At 41.2% G+C, this 22,187-nt stretch overlaps 1 protein-coding gene across 3 annotated transcripts in view; it reads right to left on the reverse strand.

Annotated features, from left to right (window-relative positions):
• LOC100054057 (cationic amino acid transporter 4) overlaps positions 1–22,187 on the reverse strand; it is a 54,494-nt gene that overhangs the window by 11,552 nt on the left and 20,755 nt on the right. For 2 of the 3 annotated variants that reach the window (XM_070276075.1, XM_023646744.2), the window contains one exon: positions 20,226–20,267. The exons of the other annotated variant lie outside the window; for it this stretch is intronic. Coding sequence is in view for 1 of the 2 variants with exons in the window: in XM_023646744.2 (XP_023502512.2) it covers positions 20,226–20,267 (42 nt within the window). In the remaining variant the exon portion in view is untranslated. The remainder of the gene's footprint in view (positions 1–20,225; positions 20,268–22,187) is intronic. 3 annotated transcript variants of the gene reach the window in all.

Consider the following 22,187-nt stretch of genomic DNA (forward strand, 5'->3'; position numbering starts at 1 on the left):
GTGTTGATGACTGCTGACTGATCAGGGTGGTTGTTGCTGAAGATTAGGATGGCTGTGGAGATTTTTTCAAGACAACAATGAAGTCCGGAACATCGACAGACTCATCCTTTCACAGTTTGTCTACAGCCTGTGATGCTGTTTGGTAGCATTTTACCCACAGAAGAACCTCTTTCAATGTTGGACTCACTCCTCTCAAACCTTGTCACTTCTTCATCAACTAAGTTTACATAATATTCTAAATCCTATATTGTCATTTCAACAATCTTCACAGTATCTTCCCCAGGCTAGATTCCATCTCAAGAAAGCACTTTCTTTGCTCATCCATAAAAAGCAGCTCCTCATCCATTAAGTTTTGTCTTGAGATTGCAGCAATTCAGTCACATCTTCAGCCTCTACTTCTAATTCCAGTTCTCCTGCTATTTCCACCACTTCTGGAGTTACGTCCTCCACTGGAGTCTTGAACCCCTCAAAGTCATCCATGAGGGTTAGAATTAACTTCTTCCAAACTCTTGTCAATGTTGGTATTTTGACCTCTTCCTATGAATCATAAATGTTCTTAATGGCATGTAGAATGGTGAATCCTTTCCAGAAGGTTTTCAACTTCCTTTCCCCAGATCCATCAGAGGAATCACTATCTATGACAGCTATAACCTTATGAAATGTGTTTCTGAAATAATAAGACTTGAAAGTGAAAATTACTCTTTGATTCATGATCAACATTACTGCCCAGATCCTGCAGGATGGATGTTGTGTCAGCAGGCATGAAAACAACATTATTCTAATTATCCATCTCCATCAGAGCTCTTGGGTGACAAGGTGCATTGTCAATGAGCATTAATATATTGAGGGGGAATCTTTTTTCTGAGCAGTAGTTCTCAACATTGGGCTTAAAATATTCCACAAACTGTATTGTAAACAGATGTGCTGTCCTCCAGGCTTTGTTTTTCGATTTATAGAGCATGGGCTGAGTAGATTTAGCATAATTGTTAGGGACCCTAGCATTTTCAGAATGGTAAATGAGCATTGGCTTCAACTTCAAGTCACCAGCTGCATTAGCCCCTAACAAGAGAGTCAGCCTGTCCTTTGAAGCTTTGAAGCCAAGCACTGTCTTCTCCTCTCTAGTGATGAAATTCCTAGATGGTGTCTTCTTACAACATAAGGTTGTTTTGTCTATGTTGAACATCTGTTATTTAGAGCAGCAACCTTCACTAATGATCTCAGCTAGATCTTCTGGAGAACTTGCTGCAGCTTCTACATCAGCACTTGCTGCTTCACTTTGCACTTTTATGTTACGGAGATGGCTTCTTTCCTTAAATTTCATGAACCAACCTCTTCTAGAGTCAACCTGTTCTTCTGTAGATTCTTCACTGGCTCAGCCTTCATAGAATTGAAGAAAGTTAGGGCCTTGCTCTGGATTAGGCTTTGGTTTAAGGGAATGTCATGGCTGGTTTGATCTTCTATCCGGAACACTAAAGTTTCCCAATGTCAATAATAAGGCTGTTTTGCTTTCTTATCATTCGTGTGTTCACTGGAGCAGCACTTTTAATTTCCTTCAAGAACTTTTCCTTTGTGTTCATAGCTTAGCTAACTGTTTGGCACAAGAGGCCTAGCTTTTGGCCTATCTAGGCTTGTGACATGCATTCCTCACTAAGCTTAATCCTTTCTAGCTTTTGATTTAAAGTGAGAGACGTGCAACTCTTCCTTTCACTTGAACACTTAGAGGCCACTGTAGGGTTATTAATTGGCCTAATTTCCACAGTGTTGTGTCTCAGGCAATAGGGAGGCCTGAGGAGAGGGAGAGAGATGGGAGAATGGCTGGTGGGTACAGCAGTCAGTACACCCATGACATGTACCAATTTAGTTTGCTGTCTCAGATGGGCACAGTTCGTGGCACACCAAAACGATTACCATAGTAACATCAAAGATCACTGATCACAGATCAGTATAACAAATTAATACTGATGAAAAAGTTTCAAGCACTGTATTACTGAAATGTGACCCAAAGCCCCAAAGTGGGCAAATGCAGTAGGAAAAATGATGCCAATAGACTTGCTTGATGTGAGGTTGCCACAAACCTTTGATGGGGTTCAGGGCAGGCCACCCCAAGATGTGCCACTCTTTAATGCAGATTATTTTGAGCTGAAGACAAAGCTCAGAAGACACTGGAAGAACATTTGACCTTCCCCCAAATTGCCTAAAAGAATTTAAGCTGGAAGGGCCTGTCCCAGTAGGAGCTCTTACTATGGACAATTCTAGGTGTGGGGGGCAGGAAGGCATCTAGCAAGGGCCATTTTATCAAAAGATCTCTTTCTGGTCCCATTGTGTATAGACAAGACAATGCACACATTTGTTTACCAAATATGAACTCTGTTCATCTTCCTGTAAATTGCCTTCTCCCCCTTGCCTCTGTCTCCCTCTCCTTAATCCAGAAGGACCCAAACACCTCATTTTGCCTGACTGTCTTTGGAATTCTTCCTGCTTATGTGAGTTCCCCATGTGCCTGTATTAAACTTTGCTTTTCTCCTGCTAACCTGCCTTATGTAATTTTTAATCCTTTGACCAGCCATGAGAACCAGAAGTGGAAAAGGAGGAATTCTCCCTCTTCCCCTGCACCTTCAATTTGTAAAAAATGCACTATCTGCAAAGCACAACAGAATGAGGTATGCCTGCAACAGCTGTTATGATATGTCAAGTTAACGTTTGTTAGTTAGAGCCCTGGGGGTATTGGATGGTAAGTCTTGGTTCATCAAAGACCATAAAGGTATCAAAATAGAGACGTTTGTTACACATCCTGGAGAAGGTCCACAGCAAACCTTGAGAGACCATGCCAGGGAGTTAAGGCAGAGGGCAGGCAGAGGGCAGGCAGAGAGCAGGGCAGAACCTGGGGCATATGCCTCTATTGGGGTGCACAGGTGGAGTGCTTTGGGGTTCTCAGGCTATGACTGGATCGGTCAATTCAAACCGAGAAGAGGTTTTGGTAAGTCTCACAGGGCTGTTATCTAAGGGGTGCATAGGGGGAAGGCCCTGGGAGACAGAGAGAATGCTTCTCACAAGGGCAGTGGTGGAAGCCATACCAGAAACTTCCATTGACTTGTGACTCTCCTGGTGGTTATCTAGGGTGTGCACTCTCCGGAGGGGCTAGTGTCACTTCAAGGCCCCTGCAGGCTGCTTGTCCACATGAAATGGATGCTGAGGCAGCAACACTGTGGAGAAGTTTAGCTAAACTCCCAACAAACTCTTAGAAGGAAACATAGGAGTAAATCTTCATGACTGCAGATTAGGCAATGGCTCCTTTCTTTCTTTTAGTTTTTACTTTTATTGAGGTAACATTGGTTTATAACATTGTATAGGCTTCAGGTGTACAACATTATAGTTCAACATCTGTACACACAACAGCGTGCTCACACCAAAAGTGTAGTTTCCATCCATCACCATATAATTGACCCCCTTTCCCATTTCACCCTCCCCCAGTCCTTTCTTTAAAAATGACAGCAAAGTTCAATCAATCTAAGAAAATGTAGATAAGTTGGACTTCATCAAAATTAAAAACTTGCATGCACAAAGTATACCATCAAGAAAGTGAAAAGAAAATCCACAGAATGGAAGAAAATATATGCAATCATATATCTGATAATGGGATTGTGTCCAGAATATGTAAAGAACTCTTTTCTTTCAATTATTTTATTGAGGTCATATTGCTTTATAACGCTGTGTAATTTCAGGTGTACATTATTATATATCAGTTTCTGTATACACTGCATCGTGCTCACTACCGATAGTCTAGTTTTTAGCTCCCACTATACATATGCGCCCCTTTACCCCTTTTGCCCAACCTTCCACCCCCTTCCCCTCTGGTAGCCACTAAGCTGTTCTCTTTATCTATGTGTTTGTTTATCTTCCACATATAAGTGAAATCATAAGGTATTTGTCTTTCTATGTGTGACTTATTTTGCTTAACATAATACCCTCAAGATCCACCCATGTTGTTGGAAATGGAACGGTTTTGCCTTTTTTATGGCTGAGTAGTATACCACTGTATCTTCTTTATCCATTCATTCACTGATGGGCACTTCAGTTGCTTCCACATCTTGGCTATTGTGAGTAACGCTGCAATGAACATGGGGGTGCACATGGTATTTGTATTGTTGTATTTCACGTTCTTTGGATAAATACCCAATAGTGGGATAGCTTCATCATATAGTATTTCTATTTTTAACTTTTTGGGAAACCTCCATACTGTTTTCCATAGTGGCTGCATCAGTTTGCCTTCCCACCAGCATTGTATGAGTGTTCCCTTTTCTCTACATCCTCTCCAATATTTATTATTTTTTGTCTTGCTAATTATAGTCATTTCGACAGTTGCAAGGTGATATCTCCTTGTAGTTTTGGTTTGCATTTCCCTAATAATCAGTGATGCTGAACATCTTTTCATGTGCCTGTTGGCCATCTGTATATCTTCTTTGGAAAAATGTCTGTTCATATCCTCTGCCTATTTTTGATTGGGTTTTTTGTTTTTTTGTTTGTGTTCTTGGGAACTTAACCCCTTGTTGGATATACAGTTTGTAAATATTTCTCCTAGTTGGTGGGTTGTCTTTTCTTTTGGTTCCTGATTTCTTTGGCCTTTCAGAAGCCCTTTAGTCTGATGTAGTCCCATTTGTTTACTTTTTCTTTTGTTTCACTTGCCTGAGTAGACACGGTATTCAAAAAGATGCTTCTAAAACTGACATCAAAGAGTGTACTGTCTATATTTTCTTCTAGGAGTTTTACGATTTCATGTCTTACTTTCAAGTCTTTAATCCATTTTGAGTTAATTTTCATGTTTGGCATAAGATGATGGTCTACATTCATCCTTTTGCATGTGGCTGTCCAGTATTCCCAACACTGTTCATTGAAGAGATTTTCCTTTCTCCATTGTATGTTCTTGGCTCCTTTTTGAAGATTAGGTTTCTGTAGATGTGTGGTTTATTTCTGGGGTCTCAATTTTGTTCTATTGATTGGTGTGTCTGTTTTTGTGTCAGCACCATGCTGTTTTGATTACTATAGTTTGTAGTACATTTTGAAGTCAGGGATTGTGATGCTTCCAGCTTTGTTCTTTTTTCTCCGGGTTGCTTTGGCTGTTCAGGGTCTTTTCTTGCCCCATATGAATTTTAGGATTCTTTGCTCTATTTCCACCATGAAGAATGACATAGGTATTCCAATTGGGATTGCATTGAATCTGTGGATTACTTTAGTAATTTGGACATTTTAACTTGTTTATTCTTTCAATCCATCTGCATGGAAAATCTTTCTATTTCTTTATGTCATCATCAATTTCTTTCAATAATGTCTTACAGTTTTCGTTGTATAGGTCTTTTACCTCCTTGGTTAAATTTATTCCTAGGTATTTTTATTCTTTTTATTGCAATTGTAAATGAGATTATAGTGTTGACTTCTCTTTCAGCTAGTATGTTATTAGGGTATAGATATGCAACTGATTTTTGTAAGATGATTTTCTACCCTGCAACTTTGCTGTAGTTTTTGGTTATTTCTAGCAGTTTTCTCATGGATTCTTTAGGGTTTTCTGGATATAGAATCATGTCACATGCAACCAGCGAGAGTTTCACTTCTTCCTTGCCAATCTGGATAACTTCTATTTCTTTTCCTTGCCTAATAGCTCTGGCCAAAACCTCCAGTATTATGTTGAATGAGAGTGGCAGAAATGGGCACCCTTGTCTTGTTCCTGTTCTCAGAGGGATGGCTTTCAGTTTTTCCCCAGTGAGTATGACGTTGGCTTATATGGCCTTTCTTATGTTGAGGTACTTTTCTTCTATACCCATTTTATTGAGATTGTTTTTAATAAAAAATGGGTGTTGGGTCTTGTCAAATGCTTTCTCTGCATCTATTGAGATTATCATGTGGTTGTTTTATTCCTCATTTTATTCATGTGGTGTATCACATTAATTGACTTGTAGATGTTGAACCATCCCTCTGTCCCAGTATAAATCCTACTTGATCGTGGTGTATGATCCTTTTAATGTATTGCTGTTTTCAGCTTGCCAATATTTTGTTGAGGACTTTTGCATCTTTGTTCATCATTAATACTTGCCTGTAATTTTCCTTATTTGTGTTGTCCTTGTTCAGCTTTGGGATGAGGGTGATGTTGGCCTTGTAGAATGAGTTAGGAAGTGCTCCATCTTCTTCAATTTTTTGGAATAGCTTGAGAAGGACAGGTATTAAATCTTCTTTGGACGTTTTGTAGAATTCTCCAGTGAGGCCCTCTGGCCCTGGACTTTCCTTTTTGGGGAGGTTTTCAATTACTGTTTCAATCTCTGTACTTGTGTTTGGTCTATTCAGATTCTTTATTTCTTCTTGATTCAGTTTGGGGAGGTTGTATGAGTTTAAGAATTTATCCATTTCTTCTAGATTTTCCAATTTGTGGGCATATAGTTTTTCATGGTATTCTCTTATAATCCTTTGTATTTCTGCAGTATCCATTGTAATTTCTCCTCTTTCATTTCTGATTTTATTTATTTGAGCCTTCTCTCTTTTCCTCTTAATGAGTCTGGCTAAGGGTTAGTCAACTATCTTTATCTTCTCAAAGAACCAGCTCTTAGTTTCATTGATCCTTTCTACTGTTTTTTTTTTTTTTTGGTTTCTACTTCATTTATTTCTGCTCTGATTTTTTATTTCTCTCCTTCTGTTGACTTTGGGCTTTGTTATTCTTTTTCTAGTTCTGTTGGGTGTAGTTTAAGATTACTTATTTGAATTTTTCTTGTTTGTTAAAGTGGGTCTGTATTGCTATGAATTTCCCTCTTGACACTGCTTTTGCTGCATCCCATAAGAGTTGGTATGTTGTGTTTTCATTTTCATTTGTTTCCAGGTATTTTTCAAATTTCTTCTTTGATTTCTTCATCGATTACCTGCTTGTGCAGTAGTGTGGTGTTTCATCTCCACATATTGTGGCTTTCCCAGGTTTTTCTTGTAGTTGATTTCTATTTTCATAGCATTGTGGTTGGAAAAGGTGCTTGATATGAATTCAATCTCCTTAAATTTATTGAGGTTTGTCTTGTTTCCCAACATATGGTCTATCTTTGAAAATGTTCCCTATGCACTTGAGAAGAATGTGTATTCTGCTGTTTTTGGATGGAATGTTCTCTATATATCTATTGAGTCCATCTGGTCTAGTGTTTCATATAAGGCCACTGTTCCCTTGTTGACTTTCTCTCTGGATGATCTATCCATTGATGTAAGTGGGGTGTTTAGGTCCTCTACTATTATTGTGTTGCTGTTAATTTCTCATTTTATGTCTGTCAATAGTTGCTTTATGTACTTTGGTGCTCCTGTGTTAGGTGCATATATATTTACATGTTATGTCCTCTTGGTGGAGTGTCCCTTTTATCATTATATATTGTCCCTCTTTGTCTCTCATTGCCTTTTTTATCTTGACGTCTACTTTGATATAAGTATGGCAACGCTTGCTTTCTTTGTTTGTCATTAGCTTGGTGTGTCATCTTCCAGCCCTTCACTCTGAGACTGTGTTTGTCTTTAGTGCTAAGATGTGTTTCCTGGAGGCAGCATACTGTTGGCTCTTGTTTTTTAATCCGTCCAGCCACTCTGTATCTTTTAACTAGAGAACTGAATCCATTGACATTTAGAGTGATTATTGATATGTGAGGCCTTAATACTGCCACTTTATCTCTTGTTTTCTGGTTGTTGTATGTTTCCATTGTTTCTCTTCCCTTGCATTTCTGACAGCCATTTCAATTTGGTGGTTTTCTGAGTTTTCTCTTTATTTATGACTTGTATCTCTGCTCTGTTTTTTGTTTAGTCACTCCCATGACCTTTGTATAAAAGATCTCATAGATGAGATAGTCCATTTTCTGATAACCTCATATCTCCATTAGCCTAAGCAGCTTTCATCCCTTTCTTCTTCCAGTTCTGAGGTATTGTTGTCACAAATTATTCTGTTTTGTGTTCTGAGTTTGTGACTAAATTGAAGTGTTTATAATTATTTTTGATGTTTTCTTTCCTATTATCTTTAATATTATAGCTAAGTTTTTGCTAACCTGTTCTGATAGAGAGCTGAAATTTTCTGATTTTGTCTATCTCCCTGCTCAAAGCTTTGTAAACTTTGCCTTTTTGTTATAGGTGTGAGGGCTTCCTTCCTCATTTTTTGTAAGAGAGGTCTAGTGGTGATGAACTCCTTCAGATTTTTTATCTGGAAAAGCTTTTATTTCTCCATCACATCTGAAGTATAGTTTCACTGGATAGAGTATTCTTTGCTGGAAGTGTTTGTCTTTCAGTATTTCAATATATCATCCATTCTTTCCTAGCCTGTAAGGTTTCTGCTGAGAAATCTGCTGAAAGCCTGATATGGGTTCCTTTATAGGTTATTTTATTCTGCCTTGCTGTCCTTAATGTTTTTTCTTTGTCATTCACTTTTGCCAGCTTTACTATTATATGCCTTGGAGAAGGTCTGTTTGCATTGATGTAATTATGAATTCTATTGGCTTCATGTACTTGTAAGTCTAGTTCTTTCCCAAGGTTTGGGAAGTTCTCAGCTATTATTTCTTTGAACAAGCTGTGCTCCTTTCTCCCCCTCTTCTCCCTCTTGAATACTTATAATCCTTGTGTCGCTTTTCCTAATTGAGTTGGATATTTGTCAAAGAATTTCTTCATTTTTTTTTTCTTTTTCTCTTCAAAGCAACCTGGTACATAGTTGCATAATTTTTTAGTTGTGGGTCCATCTAGTTGTGGCATGTGGGATGTTGCCTCAGGATGGCTTGATGAGTGGTGCCATTTCTGCACCCAGGATTGGAATCAGTGAAACCCTGGGCTGCTGAAGCAGAGCACATGAACTTAACCACTCGGCCATGGGGCTGGCCTCAAATTTCTTCATTTTTAAAAGATCTTAGTTATCTCTCCTCCTCCACCTGAAGCATTTCTAGATTCCTGTCCCCTAATTCACTAATAATATCCTATGTAATGTCAGCTCAATTTTTTATGATTTCTAGATTAATTTTTATCTCATTAATTGTGTCCTTCATAGCCAGAATTTCTGTATAGTTTTTTTTAAGGGCTTCAATCTCTCTGGTGAAGTATTCCTTCTGTTCATTAATCTTATTCCTGAGCTCATTGAACCATCTTTCTGAGTTTTCTTGTAACTCATTGAGTTTCTTTATGTCAACTATTGTAAATACTCTGTCATTAGGTTGTAAGTTTCTGTGACTTCAGGATTGTTTTACAGAGACGTGTCATTTTCCTTCTGCCCTGAAGTGTTACTGTGTCATGGGGTTTGATGAACTGATCCTTCACTGGTGCATTTGTGGTAGTAGCAAGTGGCAGATTCCACCTGCCAACACTGGGGAGGGTCAGGAGCTGTGTTTCTGATCCTGCCTTTTCTGTTGGAAGTTGTGTGTGCACAATTGCATTTTTGTGGGCTGGCTGCAGCCACTTGGTGGGTCACTGTTGTGGGGGTGGGGACATTTGCTCAGCAGGTGGGTTGTGTACATGCATGGCAATTCTGTGCTCATGAATGGTTTGGCTGAGCTGCTCCATTTGGTGTGTGGGTACTTTCATGGGGGCTGAGCTGACACCACTTGCCACTTGGTGGGGAGTGATCTCTCAAGTGGGGCTGCCATGGCACAGTGGGGACTCCTGCAGGCCAGGCTCCCACTCCAAAAAGATTCACATGTGTGGGCCTGACTGTTCCTGCCTCCTCTTACAGTTGCATGGCTACTGTGTGAGGCTCTGCAACCTGGATCACTGCTACTGGGCAGTAGGTGGGATGTGCTTATCTAGTTCCACTGCTTCCCACGATTCAGTCCACCCACCTTCAGGAGTATATCTGTGTGGATCTCTCAGGATTCCTGTTGTGCTGTGTGGGAATCCTCTGTTGGCTAATGAATGTCCATTTAGTTGTAACTTTGAGGGGAGAGACAAAGGGAACAGCTCACTCTGCCGTGACACTGACATCATTCCCTATGAAGAACACTTGCAACTTAACAATAAAAAGATAAATAGCCCAATTTAAAAATAAGCAATGGATCTGAATAGACATTTCTCGGAAGAAGATATACAAATGCCCAATAAGCACTTGGAAAGAGTCTTGGCATCATTAGTCATTAGAGAAAAGCAAATCAAAACTACAATATGAGGCACCCCCTAGGATGACTACAGTCAAAAAGTCAGATAAGAAGAAATGCTGAAGATGATGTGGAGTGACTGGAACCCTCACACACTGCTGGTGGGAATTGTAAGATGGAGAAGCTGATTTGAAAAACCACTGGGCAGTTACTTAAAATATGAAACATGAAGTTACTGTATGATCCAGCCATTCTGCCCCAGGTATGTACCCAAGACATGAAAACATGTGTCCACACAAAAATTTGCACATGAATTTTCATAGCAGCATTACTCATAGGAGCCCCAAAGTAAGGCAATTCAAATGTCCACCAACTCCTGATGGAGAAATAAAATGTGAAATATCCAGACAATGGAATATTATTTGTACATAAGAATGAATTAAGTCATGACATAATATGGATGAATCTTGAGAACATCATGCTAAGTGAAAGAAGCCAGTTATAAAAGAGCACATATTGTCTGATGTCATTGATATGCAATGTCCAGAATAGTCAAATTCATACAGACAAGGAGTAGATTAGTAGGTGGCCAGGGGATTGGGGAGAGGGGAATGGGAAGTGACTGCTAATGGGGACAGAGTTTCCTTTTGGGGTGATGAAACTGTTCTGAATTAGATAGTGGTGATGGTTGCACAATTCTGTGGATTTAGTGAAAACCACTGAAGTGTACATTTTCAGTTGGTGAGTATTATGTATGTGAATAAAGTTGTTATCAAAATCAAAGATAAAGCACCAAACTGTTGCCAAGAAAGAGCTCCAGGGGCAGGAAGGGCTGGGTGCCAGAGAGAGATGGAGCCTGGTCAACAGAGGAGCAGAGTAAGAAGTGGGGAGACCAGTGCTTCTCCCAAGCTGACCTCTTGTGCGTTACCTGATTGAGGCTGTGGAATGTGAGACAGTCACTCATGTCTAAGGGCTTTAAAATGGAGCTGGGAAGCCATGAAGGAAATGGGTCTCATGCATGTCCTCATCCAGCAGAACATGAACTTCTGAATTGAGTAACCTGCAAGAACCTGCAGCCCCTCACAGTGATGGACTTTTGGCCCCCTCTAGCTAGCCTTAGTAATCAATTATTTTTAGCCAAGAGTAAATTTTGCCACCAACCCCAATTAACATTCTTTGTAATGCAAACCTCCCTTCTGTGCCTTTAAAAACCCCTGGCTTTTACTCCCTAGCTGGACATTATTTTGGTTTCTACCTGAATCTGTGCTCCCTGAATCACAATTCTCTGATCCCCAAATAAATGCCTCTCTGCTTCTCCTTTTAGCTCTGTATTTATAGGTTAACACACATGATGTCAGAAAGTGGGACCTGAAGTGATCTCATCTTTGTGGACCACCCTCCCCTGGAACCAGGTATGGTACCTGCAGAGCCGCCTGGGGTTCACTGTTTCCATGGACCACTGACTCTGGTGATTGTGGGTCCTCTCAGGTTGTGACCTCCCTCCAGTGGGTCAAGGTCAGAGCCTCTTTTTGGGGATGGGGATGAGTGCCCAGGAGATGATTGTCTCAGTCCAGTGTGGCGGCCATTGCCAAGGACTGGATTCCCTCCGCAGGGTTTTACTTTGCTCTATGAGCACTCTCACTGAATTGAGGGATACCTATACTGTTACAGGCTCTTAACATCAGCCCCGATATCAGTTCCCCCACATTGAACCCAGCGTATATGGGGTTAAAACTAAAACTCACCACCCCCTTTCCTGCTTCTCTAGCTCCACTCACATGTAAATACCTGTTTCTTTAAACTTTGACTCTTTGAGCTTTACAACTAAATGGGAGTTACAAATTGTTAAAAGCCCAGTTGGCCTGGTGTTGGAGGCACACTAAAGTTTAGCTAATCATGTGTCCTTGAAGTTTGCCAGGAAAGCCACTGTCTCAAGAATATCAAGGAGCGGAGGCTTCCCAGACCTCAACTCCTCGACTCCCGGCGCTCCAACCCGCCTCACACAGTAAGATGAGAGACAACGGCGAAGGACGCCCACCTGCCATCCTCCTATCTCACCCCCCCACCCCACCGCCTTGCTGCAAGCAGCCTCTCAAGGCCAAACGCAGGCTGGTGGACAAACACCGACCTGCACAAGCTACATGGGCCCCATCCCCTACCCAAAACCCCAAATAAAAATCCCTACCCGTTCCTCATCGGGGAGCTAGCAATTTTTGAGACATGAGCCCTTGCTTTGCTCCCTGTGCCTGGCATAGTAAAAAACTTTGCTCTTCCACTCAAGACTCTGTTCTCGTTATTTGGATTGTCATCGGGTTCAGAGACCGAACTTTCGGTTACAATACTGTCATTCCTGTCTGTGAGCTTCTCTTTCACTTGGGACTTTAACTTTCTAAAGCTTCCCAAGAAGTTTCTCCCTGAGGAACTCTGGCTGGTTTTGTTTAAGAACTAAGGTCCCTTCTCTTGCAAATTTCTATCTCAATGGACCAAAATTACTAAGGATGATTTAAGATCACAATGGCCAGTAGAGGGAATATTCTAATTAGATAAGATCACTTAACAGGTGCACTCCAAAGCAAATCCTGAAATAGTTTCATTGAAGGTTTTGTGGCAAAAAACTAATGGAAAATTAAACCTGCAAGAGGGACCTAAAAGGAAAGACCACACAGCCATACACAGGAGGCCACCAGGTTAGTGGCCTTACTGACGCCCTCACATCCACTCTCATAGGAGGGTCCTGATGGGCAACTCCAGAGATGATGAGACTCTGAGGGTTTTCCTGGTAAACTGCTACGTCATTCCCTTAAACAGCCCAGGGGAATCTAAATTAGAAAAATTGAGGTTATTTAATACTGCCAGAAATATTTACCATTTGTTCTGGCTGAAAACTAAGCAGATATTTTAAAGCTTTTTAAATTTCTTCAGTAGCTCTGTGGTCAACCATTGGCCAAATGAAAAGCTGATATTCAGAGCCTGAAAGAATTTTTATAGTAGGTTTTCTTCCCTAAGTGTTAGGACACAAAATTCTTTCCTTATGGTTCCTCGTCCACAAACCTCCTATAACCTCCTATTTCACATTCAGAATTTGCCCCATGGCTTCTTTCTTCCTTTCTACTATTTTAGGACAAATTTTTCTTAACAAAACAAACAAAAACATTTCCACTCCTTGTAGCTTCTTTAATGAAAACATACATCTTACTTTCCTTGAGCACAACGGTGTTTTCCTTATTAGTTTTTAGTAGCTTTAATTACATATATTAACTGAAAATTTTGCCCTTATGGATGTTCATTTTTCATGTAAACTAAAGAGTAACTTATTATGAACTGCTTTTTTACATTAGCATTCTGTGGCTTGGCAAGTTAATAAACAGTTTTTACAATTTCTAGATACATGCTACTTAATAATACAATTTTTATAAAATATGACATGTTTACTAATAGGCCAAAACATCTTTTAGTTTCTCTGTAATGAGAAGTCAAAAGTAGATAAATTTATCCATGTTCAGCAATAATGTTTCAGTATTTTATTTTATTTGAAAATGACCCAAATATTCAATGAGTTTTTTTTTTTTGAGGAAGACTGGCCCTGAGCTAAAATCCGTGCCCATCTTCCTCTCCTTTATATGTATGACGCCTACCACAGCATGGCTTGCCAAGAGATGCCATGTCTGCACCCAGGATCTGAACTGCTGAACCGTGGGCCACCAAAGCAGAATGTGCAAACTGAACCACTGCACCACTGGGCCGGCCCCTTCAATGGGATTTTCCTCATTTAATTTCACCTAGAGAAATGTTAAAGTTTCAAGTTACCAGAGAAATTTTGGAAGTTGTCTTAAATACTCATGCCATAACACATAATTATTGTTAAAAAGCTCACCCAACACTTTTATCTTTCTCATCTGTTTAGTTTACTCAATCCCAATAATTCCTTAGATTGCCTACAAAACTTTATGAGACATTAGGCAAAATTAGCCATCATTTTAAGTTATTATTTTTGCTAACCAGTTTTATAATAGCTATAATATCAGCTTATTTGACCAACAAACATAAAATAAAGCCTGCATGTCTCCATATTATCCAATGTTGATAACATTGAGGACACGTCCATTTTTTTTAACTTTTTATTAAGATTATGATAGTTTACAACCTTGTGAAATTTCAGTTGTACATTATTGTTAGTCCTGTTGTAGGTGCACCACTTCACCCTTTGTGCCCCGCCTCATCCCCCCTTTCCTCTAGTAACCACTGATGAGTTCTCTTTGTCTATATGTTAACTTCCACCTATGAGTGGAGTCATGCAGAGTTCGTCTTTCTCTGTCTGGCTTATTTCACTCAACATAATACCCTCAAGGTCCATCCTTGTTTTTGCGAATGGGACGATTTTGTCTTTTTTATGGCTGAGTAGTATTCCATTGTATATATATATACCACATCTTCTTTATCCAATCATCAGTGGATGGGCATTTAGGTTGCTTCCACATCTTGGCTATTGTAAATAATACTACAGTGAACATTGGGGCGCATGGGACTTTTGGAATTGCTGATTTCAAGTTCTTGGGATAGATACCCAGAAGTGGGATGGCTGGGTCGTAAGGTATTTCTAGTTTTAATTTTTTGAGAAATCTCCATATTGTTTTCCATAGTGGCTGCACCAGTTTGCATTCCCACCAACAGTGTATGAGGGTTCCTTTTTCTCCACAACCTCTCCAACATTTGTTACTTTTTGTTTTGGTTATTTTTGCCATTCTAACAGGTGTAAGGCGATATCTTAGTGTAGTTTTGATTTGCATTTCCCTGATGATCAGCGATGATGAGCATCTTTTCATGTGCCTATTGGCCATCAGTATACCTTCTTTGGAGAAATGTCTGTTCATGTCTCCAGCCCATTTTTTGATTGGGTTTTTGATGTTTTGTTGTTGACTTGCGAGAGTTCTTTATATATTATGGATATTAAGCATTTGTCAGATATATGACTTGCAAATATTTTTTCCCAGTTAGTGGGTTGTTTTTTGTTTCAATCCTGTTTTCCCCTTTCTTGAAGAAGCTCTTTAGTCTGATGAAGTCCCATTTGTTTATTCTTTCTATTGTTTCCCTCGTCTCAGGAGTTATGATGTCCGAAAAGATTCTTTTGAAACTGATGTCGAAGAGTGTACTGCCTATATTCTCTTCTAGAATACTTATTGTTTCAGGCCTAATCTTTAGGTCTTTGATCCATTTTGAGTTTATTTTTGTGAATGGTGAAAAAGAATGGTCAATTTTCACTCTTTTGCATGTGGCTTTCCAGTTTTCCCAGCACCACTTGTTGAAAAGACTTTCTTTTCTCCATTGTATGCCCTCAGCTCCTTTGTTGAAGATTAGCTGTCCATAGATGTGTGGTTTTATTTCTGGGCTTTCAGTTCTATTCCATTGATCTATGCACCTGTTTTTGTACCAGTACCATGCTATTTTGATCACTACGGCTTTGTAGTATGTTTGAAGTCAGGGATTGTGATGCCTCCAGCTTTGTTCTTCTTTCTCAGGATTGCTTTAGCAATTCAGGGTCTTTTCTTGCCCCATATGAATTTTAGGATTCTCTGTTCTATTTCTGTAAAGAATGTCATTGGGATTCTGATGGGGATGGCGTTGAATCTGTAGATTGCTTTAGGTAGTATGGCCATTTTAACTATGTTTATTCTTCCAATCTATGAGGACACATCCATTTTAATCAAAGCAACAATCTTTTTTTCTTAAAGATTGGCACCTGAGCTAACAACTGTTGCCAATCTTCTTTTTTTTTTTCCTGCTTTTTCTTCCCAAATACCCCCAGTACATAGTTGTGTATGTTAGTTGTGGGTCCTTCTAGTGGTGGCATGTGGGACGCTGCCTCAATGTGGCCTAATGAGCAGTGCCATGTCCATGCCCAGGATCCGAACCAGCAACAACGTGAGCCACTGAAGTGGAGCGAGTGAACTTAACCACTCGGCCATGGGGCTTGCCCCACCAACAATCTTAAATAAGCTTTCATTTACCAAAGATTAATTTTTATCATGTTAACTTGAAAGACATTTGGGTTAGTTGCTATTACATTTAGAAGTAATTTATGCAAATACTTATGTTAATCCAGTTGAGTAGAGCTCTTTAGAAACTAGACCACCCAGAGGTAAGATGTCACATAAACACATATATAAACGTGCCACATCGAGACTCCACTTGATGAGGATTTTAGGCTGGTTAATTTTAAAACTACAGATGAGAAGCAGGCTCCAAGGGGTGGAATTTGCTTGCTCTTTGTTGGGAGGCATTTGCATTTGTGGGGGGAACCTCCATCTGTGGAGATGTCTCCCTCTCTGTGCCAGGGGGAAGAGGGATGGCCTTGTCTCTGGAAACTTTTAATGGGGAAGGCAAGAACTTAAGTTGGTTACTTTCTGGCAACCTCATGTAACTGATTTAGGGTGGTGGCTTCTGGCCTTTACTTAATCTGATTTGATTCTTATCTAAAAGATGTGGGACCACCCAATGGCCAGACCCCACCTGCACTGATACCATTTTAACTTTTTTCCATGTTCTTTCCTTTGTCTTGTAAAGAGATGGCTCACATACCTATGCCTTAAATTTAGCCTTACTCTCCACCCACGTTGGCAGCAGAAGCGGGGGCAGCACCTCCTCCTGCCCATGGGTCCTGTCCCCATGCTCTTCCACACTATTCTCTAAATAAAAGAGCACTACCGCCAGATCTTGAGAGTACAAGAAATCTTTCTTTCGACTCCTCGGCTCACTGACATCGCATCACACTGACAAATAAAAATGGCAAGTAATAGGATATATTGGAGAATATGAGGAAGCCATTTGTTGTAAACCTAATTTGGTCTGACCTTGTCTTTCCAAAAGGGCCTGACCGTGGCCGTTGAGCATGCATTGTATATCTGCTTTAGATATTCCCTATGGCAAGAACAAAGGCCCTTGAGATAAAGGTGCAACTTCCCTCCCCCTCCCAACGTTGGCATTCCCCTAAGGATTAAGCATCTTTCCTTAGTCTAGGAACTGATTGCTGCACTCATCTGTGACCACCCAGCTCGAGACAATAGACTTACCTCCTGCTACACCCTCCGAGACAGCAGACCTGTGTCCATCAAGCGTTGTGCTGACAGGTCAATCTTGTGACTATTGTGGGAGGGACATTTCAATCATATGTGAAACAGCCTGTTTGGGGGGTATATAACCACTCTGTATACCTCACTTCTTCGGTGCCCTTTCTTCCTTAGGGAAGAAAGGCCCTGGGCCATGGTCCTCAGATTTCAGCTCAGAATAAACTCTCCCAAATTTTCATTTATAGATTGGTTATGGATTATTTTCATCGACACCACAGTTATTGTTTTAAAATTACTGCCGTGAATCAGGTACAGTAATAAAAGGCTCCCTAGTTATGATTCCACGTTTTGTTTTAGGTTTTTTACTAATATTTGTGGAGAGGACACTCAAGATGCTAGATTTTTGGTGAGGGTGCTCTTACGGCCATTTTTCTTGCCTTTACCCTTTTTTTCTTCAGTCTTAAGAATTGCTGGTAGGCTAGATATTTCTTGGAAAGTTTGCATGTTCTTTGAGATAAGGGAAATGGGTGGACTCTGAACTGCCTCTAGACCTGAATTTCCAGTCTTGCAAGGATTTTTTTAAGCACAGTTGCTCTTAATTCCTCAGAAATTGGGTTGTAACTTAAATGACATTATAGGTTGATCAGCCTGTCCAGCTACATCACAAAGGCACAGAAAAACCATTCACATTTTCTCCAAGATGGAGTTTCTTGGGCATATTTTGTTTATCTGTCTCCAATGTCCCAATATCTATGAGCATCTTGAGAGGAACAGGGGAGGCTTTGGGACTGGAGAAGGACAAGCAAACTTTGAACGGCCTTCCAGAGCCACACCTCTGGCCCTGCAGGGATTTGCAAGGCAAAGATGGTTGTTTCCAGTTCCCCAAAGAACTGATTACAGTCTGAATGATAAGAGAGGTTGGCCTACCCTTTCAGCTACATTTTTCCAATTGCTTCTTTATATCAGGGAGATATTTACTTTAAGAGGTAAGTCCAAAGGTTGTTATCTTCTAAAACTTCAGGATAATGAATCACACCTTTAAAAAGGCTGCACAAAGTGTTTAATAAAGGCCCTTTGCCAAGTGCACAATTCAGCTCTAGACCAATTTACTCCACTAACTTCTGGAAGAGCAGGAGAGGAGGCTGAGACACCAAGTTTAATTCTTAAGACTAGTCTATGAGACTTCTCTAAAAAACTTTTCCAATTTAGAAGCTTTTCCAATTTAGGGATCCATTGTCTGACCATTGATGAGTAGGATCTTAATAGCGACTCAAACCAATAAGCATTTATGGCTTAACTATGGACACAAGACGCGCCCCCAAAAGAGAATGCAAAAGAAGCAGCCCTCACAAGATCCAGAAAGTTCACTGTCAAAAAAAAGTCCAAGAAAGAAAAGGTTTCCACTGCACAGATGGTAGTGCACTAAGAAGCAGTGAAGGTTGAGACAACAAAGGTCCCTGATGGACTGGGACCCTCATGACAAACTCCCCTGAGATTTGATACAGCAGGACAAAGAGAGTGCACCTCAGAAACCCAGTCTATTCAACTGGCCGCCAAGATGCATGCTGGTACGTGCATCCTGCAGATGGCAGAGACCAAAGAGGTCACAAAGCCAAGCTCTCAAACATGGAACAAGACAAAAGAAAAACCTTCATCTTATAAGCCCATTAATAGCTTTAGCTAAGCCTTGGGTCTCTTGGAGCCAAAGTAATACCTAGGAGGGAAGTACCTTGGGGTTGCGGATTGTGTGTTGTTTTACAGAGTACCTTGTACACAGAAGTGTTCTTGAGATTGGTGGGAGACCTGTCATCATGTACCCCATTCTGTGACCAACTTTTCCTATCACAGGAGTCTTCTTGCGGAGGCAAGTGCCCTAATGGCTCTTAACTGCTTGACCTGTGCCCACCAATGTTGTGGCCCTTTTTGGCTTCCAAGAGGCCCCTTAGCAATAGCTTTCACCTCATGTGCATACTTAACCTACAGCAAAGTTTACTGAGGGCCCAGACAACAGCTTATAGAGATACCTGTGTCTTGCCCTATGGTTCCTTCCTTTTTATGACAATTGACATAAATGACAGAGACAAGAAAAAATAGTGACCATCTCTGGGAGGAGAAGGATCAATCAACCAGTGAGTACTCAAACCAAATTTCTCAGAGTCACTGAGTGACCCATCATCTGACTATTTTCTCCAGAGTTTAAAGAACACGATAGCTAGGCTGTGTTATAAAGAAATATCGCCTTGTCGTGTTTCATGGGCTCATAGCTAAAAGTTGCCCATTTTGGGAGAATGTAGCCTAAGGGGCTAAAGATGGGAATCAAATTAGCATTTCCCATTGTTTCAGAATTTAGACACAGCTGGTCAAAAGTGTATTTATGCTGCAGATAGAATCAGGTAGGGAAAATTTTCGGGATCCCTGAAACCAAGGCCCTGACAATGATGTCAAACCACAGCTTCCTTCCAATGGCCAATGTAATTTCTGAGGCTGATGGCAGTTTGGTAGGACCCTTGGCCACAAAATGGAGTGCAACCACATTTTTGCCCAACTGTATTTTGTGACCTCCACCCTGATGATTATTAAGCCAAACCCTCAGGACACTAAGCAAGCTGGGTCAGATTCTACAGTTATTTGTAAACATTTGCAGCTTCTGGAAACTTTAGGTGCCAGAAAGTGGTGAGCTTGACTCTTTAAAGAAATTTCTCTACTGCCTGGCTCTTAAAAAGAAGCCCCAAAATAGCCACTGCAATTTTAAATTATCCCGGGTTAGCCTGAATGCTATTCAGACAAACATTAACACACAGTACAATTCTGTGTATAACCCAGACCAGAACACTAGCTAGTTTTCCAGGAGTAGCTCAGAAGCAGTGCCAGGAGCTACTCAAAACCAGATTGCCAGGGACAGGTCACAGCCAGCGCCAAGAGTTGCCCAGATCCAGAAGCAACTCTTATCCTGCCTCTAATTACTTTGGGTGGTTCAGGCTCAAGGTTTGGGTATCAGCCCACCAGGATTCCCCAGAGTGAAAGCCAAACTTCTATTTCCAGGAAATCAAACCAGAGAGACAAGGTGAAGGACAGTCATTTTCTTAAAGTTACTCACCCAGAGCTCAGAGATGTCTTGATCCAGAAAGTATTTCTTCTCCTAATGGGAAAACAAAACACCTTGGTACTGGGAGCACCAAAGGGGGAAACAGGAATCCAATCAGTCACGTCACTAGACAAAATTGTCTAGGCGGCTGCTTAGGGTCAATGAAAAGACCACACATCCTGCTGGGGGTTCCAAAGTCTCAGGCAGGCGGTGACAACACCTTGTCCCTTCATGGTCACCAACTGTTACTTCAGAATATTGGAGTACTCTTGCCTGATGAGCTTAATGAGCCATTAATTATGGCATCAGACTTCGGAGGAGAAATCAGCTTTATTCTGAGAGATGGATCTGCAGGGAGGCAAGGGGCGTGTGCCCTCACACTGATCTCCCTGATTCAGGACTTGGGGTGAAATTTAAGACATTAGGGAGGACAGGGTGGCACCTGGAAACACTGGTGGCGCTGGTTTTGATTGGTAGGCTTCAAGCATTTATGGTATGGCTTTAAACATTTATGACAAATTTCTAAACTTTTATGATAGGGCTCTAAACATTTATGATGAGGTGGGGAAGGAATCTAACACTGGATCTTCCTGAAGGAGGGACTCCTCACTTCTGAGAAGAGCCTAACTTTCAAGGTCCAGTTGTGTCCCAGCCCTTTGGGTTCCATGGGGAGGAGAATCTTTGATTCCAAGGTCATTTCATGTCTATGAATAATAGACAATAAATCTATGAACACAGATAGAAAGAAGCAAATTATGGATAATGTACAAAGTTGCAACCCAATTTCTGAGGCACTGAGAGCAACTGTCCTCATCTCACAAATCTCTGCAAAACTGAAAATGCAGCTCCACAGGCAGCTCAGGTTCCACCATCCCTGTCACTGATCCTGACACCTCCCCATCTGAATCAAAGCCTGGACCCTCGCCAGGAGCACCCTTATTTAGACTGTCCCCAATTCCTGAGACTGAAGGAAAAGTTTAAACCCCAATTACCCTGAAAGCCCTAGGGACAAACTTGCATTTTTCCTCTCTGTCCTTTGAAGTTGTAAATGTTTCCCTGTCTTTAGCATGTAAACAGCCCAGGAGAGAACAGCCCACAGTCACCTGAGACTCAGCCTGACTCCTCTATCATATAAATGATTTCTAAATATAATAGAAACTAGCCCAAATGTTTCTCAAGTTAACATGTTATAAAATAATCTTTAGTCAATAAAAGCTTGCTTAAGTTTGTTGGTTTAATGAAAATAGATGCGTCTTCACACTTATCAGATATAATGGAAACAGACAACTTTTATTCTATGTGGGTTATTAATCAAGGATCCCGGGCCTGTGTGCTGGTGGAGCAGTGATGTGATGTGTGCAGGGCGGTGCTGTGGCATCCACGTCCACTGGGATTGTGACCTGGATGCCAGGGGCCCAGACTGCCGGCCCCAGGACTCCTTCCAGCTGCAGGAGAGGAGCTCTGACTTCAGGTGTGGCCCCACTGCCAGCCTGCTGCTCCTCAGCCAGGTCCTCCCCCACCTGTCCTCCTGTGGTGGCCGGGACAGACCACAGCCTGGCCAGGCCCTCTGGACGCTCTGTTGTGTGTGTGAGGGGGTCCCAGCGCAGGAGGGGTCTCAGCTCCAGGTCCCCCAGCACAGCCTCCATCCAGCTTCCCTCCTGAGCCCTTTGGTCTCCACCCCATCTCTCCCCACACCCTGCTGCAGCTGGGACCCCTCACCCCAGCCCCTCCTCCACTCCACCCTGCCTCCAGCACCTCCCTCCACAGCACAGGGGCTTTCTTTTTACTTTCCCCTTAAGGTTTTATCTAAAAAGTTGCAAGACTCTATGGAAAAATTCAAAGATTAGTACCATGAAAACCCATATAGCCTCCATCTGGGTTCACCATGGTTTTTATTTTAACCATTTTTCCAGATTTACTTTCTCTCTCCCTCTTTAGAGAGAGCTGGATATATTTAGAGATTTCACAGGAAAC

Source organism: Equus caballus, chromosome 8, assembly GCF_041296265.1.
Source record: "Equus caballus isolate H_3958 breed thoroughbred chromosome 8, TB-T2T, whole genome shotgun sequence".
Lineage (NCBI taxonomy): Eukaryota > Metazoa > Chordata > Mammalia > Perissodactyla > Equidae > Equus > Equus caballus.